This window comes from Lolium rigidum, chromosome 4 (assembly GCF_022539505.1).
Source record: "Lolium rigidum isolate FL_2022 chromosome 4, APGP_CSIRO_Lrig_0.1, whole genome shotgun sequence".
Lineage (NCBI taxonomy): Eukaryota > Viridiplantae > Streptophyta > Magnoliopsida > Poales > Poaceae > Lolium > Lolium rigidum.
In genome coordinates, this window is record NC_061511.1 from 94,425,866 (window position 1) to 94,431,411 (window position 5,546).

Here is a 5,546-nt window from a genome sequence, read left to right on the forward strand (position 1 = left end):
CTTCCATAATGAGTAATTGGAAGAATCAAGTTTTATCATGCCACTTGTGGTGGCGCCTTATTCCAAAGTAATTGCGATCATCAACCTTGAGATATAATACCACTCTGTTGGGGGTCAGGAGACCGGTTAACCCTTAATTGGAGATTAGCACACTCTTAATCGCGGTATGAAAATATGCAGCGGAATTAATGTAAACTTGAGCACCACCTTTTACTAACTCGCGGATCGTTGCTCTTGTCGGAAGGAAACATATGCATTAAACATATATGGAGGAAACTAGACATCTTGTGGCTCTCTCCTAGCCATAGAGATGTCTTGGGTAGGGAGAGAACCTTCTCACCTAACCATAGAGGTGTCTTAGGTCTGGAGAGAGATTCTCAGAACAACTGCAACAGTAGAAAATCAGCATGCAGAGACACCAAAACCTTTTTACGTGGAAAACCTCTCAACTTGAGAGGAAAATCCAAGGCCAAAGCCACCCAAATCTTCTTCCACTATAATCAAATGATGATACAACAAGTTGTTCTCTAGAGATCACTAGAGGATCTCACACATCAAGATGCAAGCAAATCTTGAATGCCAATACAAGATTTGGGGTAAAAGAGCTAGCGATTGGAGCAATCTCACCAAAGATGGTGGAACAACAACTTGAAGGAGAAAGGGATGTAGATATGCTTTTCACAACCTTGTGGGCAAGACCCTGCGCTTGATTTAGCTTCTTCCTTCAATTTTCTCTTTTTTTCCTTCTCTCTAGATTTTCTTCTCCAATGGAGGCTATCCTGGATTTTCGTCCTCCACCTAGTGGTGGATGGATGGGAGGCTTAACATCCTCCTTCCCTCATGTGCAATGTCTAAAATAACTCTTGATCATAACCCTAAGGGTTAGTGGTCTCGTGCACCTGTTTGGGCCGCTTGAAAGGCTTCAATAGGCCACCTCCTCACAGCCCACATGAGAAGGATACCCAACAGATGGTTACCTAGCAAGTCCAGCTCAGTGAGATTTGTGCATCCTTTAAAAGTTTCCTCAATGCTCCCAGTAAGATTACTATCATGTAGTATGAGTGAACCTCGCAAGGAGGGATAGAACCTAAGAGAAGGTTGGATGCTCCAGAGAAGCTAAACAGATGCTAAACTGGCTACACCTTATAATTGAACTGGGCAGACTATGCAGATCATATTCTAAGCCCCATTAAGAGGGCAGTAAAATGACTACAGCTTATAATTGAACTGCAGGATCAAGAGCGTTACCTTCTCCAGCTGTAGAGCACGGTCCTTGAGCTCATCAGCTGCAAAACCTTTCTTGTGAATGACCTTAAGCAGGTGTAGGTGTAGGCTCGAGTTTTCTATGTAGTTCAACCATCCTAAATCTGTTCATTCCTAATTATACACAAGTTGCAATACCATCAAATGATTTCGTTTGTGGCTATAGTTGGTGAAGCGGTTCAGTTTTGTGTAGGATTTGTTTCAAGAGATCAATATTTGTTCCAGTGTTGTCCTGGCTACACATTTAGCTCTTAGATTGTATGTTAGACTCCAACATTGCAGCCTGGGTCTTCAAGTGTACATGGGTGGCACCATACTCCTGGATGGCCGAGAAATAGCAACTACAAATCGTGCGTGCAATTACGCAGAAGATCTAATGTGCGGCAGAATTTGCCAGCAGGGTGAGACTTAAGCAATGGTCAGCATGATCTTTGCCTTCGAATTGTAGTTTCTTGTTTCATAGAACCAAAAAATTGTGACGATACATCAACAAAAGCAAACTTTACATCTCAAAAACTGAATTGATTTCCCTCTAGATAAAAACAAATAAAGAAAAATAACTGAATTGATTTCCCTCTAGATAAAAACAAATGAAGAAAAATAACTGAATTGATTGTGAGCAAAATGGTGAGGAAAAAAAAGCTGTGATAGGAAAATAATACGGAACTTTATATCTCTTCTCTATATACTTTGTGTGGAATCAACCCTGCAACTAAACCATGCCAATATCCAGGCCGCTTTTCTTGTATATAAAAGATCCTTCAAGCTAACTTGATGATTTCATCTTTGCTTCAAGATCCTTCACAATAGTAGTAAGAGATCTCGAGTCCCGAGCTTTAGCCAGTTTACCATGATCATCAGACTGCAGAAAGTGTGGAGATCAGTTTTAGTAACTACATCTGTTCATCAGATTATGTATTTGGTTTCTCAAAATAGAACAATGGCGATATTGTAAACGTGAATAAGAGGGCAGTAAGAAAAACGATATGCTACACCTTATAAACTGCAAGATGAAAAGCCTAACCTTCTCCAGCTGTAGAGCACGGTCTTTGAGCTCATCGGCTGTAAAACCTTTCTTGTGAATCGCCTGAAGGACCTTTAGCAGGTGTAGCTGGAGACTCTCTGAACAGTGCTCCCCAAGATTAGTTTCAGGGAAGGAAGAATCACAGCCAAAAGGGCACTTCATGGGCCTCATGGCGCAGACAGTAACGCAGTGCCTGTCCATATCACGCCTCAGGAGGCGTTTCTCGCAGTTCTGCTCGCACTGGATGATCTTGAACAGGCAAGCCGCATCATGATCCTGCATGCAACGGACCGAAACCTTTGCGCGGCATCCCTCGTTTGGGCAAATGACGGGCCTGAAGCTACACTGTGCCTTGTGATCAGCAAGGCGTTCTTCATTTTCGTATTTCTCAGGGCAGTGGAACTTGGTTTTCAAGTCCACATTCTTGAGGAGGACCTCGGCGATAGCTTCTCTTCTTTCTAGTGGCCAGAACTTGGTCATCTCCATCTCTTGCACAAAGTCATCGATCTTGTCGTCCCGGCTGTCGCTCAACAACCACCCAGAGACATGTCCAATGATGTTCCTTTTCGTGCTACTGAAATCGTCCATGAAGATGGACACGATCTCATAAGGGTCATCTGGCATTTCATTCTCGGGGTTTTGGTTTGCTTCCGATTCGATGAGAGCATCGGCTATGAAGGTCTCGCTCTTCTGTGTGATGTGGTCCACCATTTCCTTCCTGAGGTCAACAGCAACAGCAGAGGGACTCCTGAACAGATCACCCGTTGTGCTGTCGACGCAGACCGCGGCCAGGCCAGGGAGCAAGAACTGCGCTAGCTTGTGCATAGCTTCGGAATCGCAGTACGGACACTGGACAAGCTCAGTTTCATTCCTCACCGGTCCAGGATCGGCGACCGGAAGATCCATTTCCCCCTGAGGTCCAACAGCTGCAAACAAACGCATGTCAGGCAATATAGTCAGGACTCGGGAACCACCACTGGAAACTTAAAAATTTCACAAACAACGTTGGTAATTCTGATTGCGGACCTTCAGCCTTGGCTGGTCCAGGATCTGCTGCCGGAGGGTCCATTTCTCCCCGAGACCAAACACCTACAGATACATGTGAAGCAACATAGTCAGGCAGGACCCAGGATGAACGAACAACGAGGGAAATTTAAAATCCTAAGATCCATTTGGTCTTCTGATCTGAAGGCCCTGGCTCCGCTCCCGCCCGCCCCGTCAGATCATACGACCATGTTTAGCAACCTCAATGGTATTATTACCGTAATAAAACAATTTCTGAATAAAAGCTTATCAAATGGTGTCGCATTGCAAAATGCTGAGCATGGGGATGGGATGGCGTCTACTGGGATCGATCTTTGAACAAGAAAGATCTACTTTTTAATTCGATTGTTGACAGCACAGAGAAAGCAAAACGAACAGGGAGCTCCTTACCAAGAAAAGGGATCGGGACCGGATGGATGCCCGCTCCGCGCAGGTTCGGTACGAGTAAAAGGAAGAAGATGCCCTTCTCTTCCGAGATGGCGACGGGGGCGGAAGATGTTTCGCCGGCGCTGGCTGAGGGAATAGATCGAGAGACTGCTTCTTTGCTTTGGGGGAACGGACGGAGAAGGAAGGAAGGCAAACGTTTAGAATCAATCGCCTATAATTAGCCCGGGATTGACGATTGTAATGTCACGTCTCTATTATTAGCTCAACGTTCCGCACAATAGGAAGAATAGAACGTACACATCCAAAACAAAAAAAGAAAAATAATAGAACGTACAAGCCCCATCTCTAATTCTTTTTGGGAGTGTCTAATTATCAGCTAGCTGAAAATACAATTGGGTTCAAGTCAGATTTCCCCCAGCCCAATTCATTCCACGTTCAGTCAGATTTCCGACGTTCAGTCCCTTTCAGTCCATTTTCGTTCCCCACTCAGTCCGGCCCAAAACCATCAGTCCCGGTTTTTTCTGGTTTTTTCAGTCCTGTTGTAGCTTCATGGGCCTTACAACTACGGCAAGGAACTAGGCCCTTGTAGACCAATTCTAACAACTACGTCTCCACGTCACCTTTCTTCTCCTTCTTCCTCCTCACGTAAAGTATCTGGAAACAGTGGCGACGCCCAGGCCGCCGGGAAAACGCGATCAGAAAAAGAGATCTGAAAAAAATAGAGGGCAAGACCAAGAGAGATCGAAAGAAACATGGATGGCAACGAGGGAGGGACCTACGTGGACCTGGAGAAAGATGCAAGCTGGGAAGGCCTTTGGATCTCCTCCCGTCTCAGCACAGGTGTGTCTCCCACCTCCTTTTCATCCATCTCCTCTTTTAGTGCAACTGTGTTTCTTGATCAAAATCATGTACCTGACCAAAACCAGAAACAAACTTGCACAAATTAAAATTGAAAAGATAACACAAGTGAGCACATGGGGTTGACAACTAACTAGTTCAAGCCATATCTGATTACCATTTTGTCCTCATGGAAACTGAATTCAAGACATATCTGATTACCATTTTGTCCAATGCACTAGTAGACATGATTAAAAACATCAACAAAAATCATAGGACCACTCACTTTGGTTATCATACTGCACATTCTCCGTTCTCTGGCAAACAATGAAAGCCTTCCAATATCTGAAAATAAATGAATTGGAAACTAAGAAAAGGAAAACTGAATAAACAGAAAGCCTATTTAGACTTTGGAGAACAATGATGCAACTGAAGAACAATGATGCTGCAGAGGCCTTTGGATCTCCTCCCGCATATGTGTTTGACGGTGCGGGAAACGAAAGAAACTAAAGAAGAGACTAAAAAGAAAGCACCGCATATGTGTTTGACGTATCCCTTCTCCAGGCCCAGGTTCTCGGCACAGCAGGTCCAGTGAGCTCCGCCCAGCTTGTAGAAATCTCCAAAACAACACACAAGCAGCAGCTACATTAAAGAAAAAATCTGAGGCTAATAAACCAACACTGAGAAACAACCATGTACATGAGGCTAGGAAGATATCAGAACAATGCGGAACCGGAAACTTGACTTATAGTAGATAAGGGCGAAGCACTTTCTCACCTGAAAATCCATTGCGACAAAAAGAAACATTGGTGAATTTTCCTTGCACTCTAGCATGTTGTAATGCCCTGCATTTTCTGCATGAAAAAATGAAATAAACTTAAGAAAAGATGAACTGTGTGCACAAAGACAAAATGGAGAGAGTTTAGATAAGAAATAGGAAATGAGATGGAAGAGATAAAACCACCATCTGTTTTGTGTACAGGGATATCCC

The 5,546-nt window shown here is 44.0% G+C and overlaps 1 protein-coding gene across 1 annotated transcript; it reads right to left on the reverse strand.

The window, feature by feature from the left end:
- Positions 1 to 1,755: 1,755 nt before the first annotated feature.
- LOC124646590 lies at positions 1,756 to 3,891 on the reverse strand. Its single transcript, XM_047186693.1, has 4 exons — positions 3,722 to 3,891; positions 3,314 to 3,376; positions 2,288 to 3,213; positions 1,756 to 2,125 (listed from the first exon to the last, which is right to left on the reverse strand). Exons 2-4 carry the CDS (start codon positions 3,354 to 3,356, stop codon positions 2,030 to 2,032), a joined length of 1,065 nt encoding a protein of 354 aa, XP_047042649.1. The 5' UTR covers positions 3,357 to 3,376; positions 3,722 to 3,891; the 3' UTR covers positions 1,756 to 2,029.
- Positions 3,892 to 5,546: the final 1,655 nt, after the last annotated feature.

Bases quoted from the DNA above. Each gene is read 5' to 3' on its own strand.
- LOC124646590 (XM_047186693.1), bottom strand. From the start codon at position 3,356: ATGGACCCTCCGGCAGCAGATCCTGGACCAGCCAAGGCTGAAG. The intron at 3,214-3,313 runs GTCCGCAATCAG...GTTTGTTTGCAG, and splicing joins TGGACCAGCCAAGGCTGAAG to CTGTTGGACCTCAGGGGGAA. The intron at 2,126-2,287 runs GTTAGGCTTTTC...CACTTTCTGCAG, and splicing joins GTGCTCTACAGCTGGAGAAG to TCTGATGATCATGGTAAACT.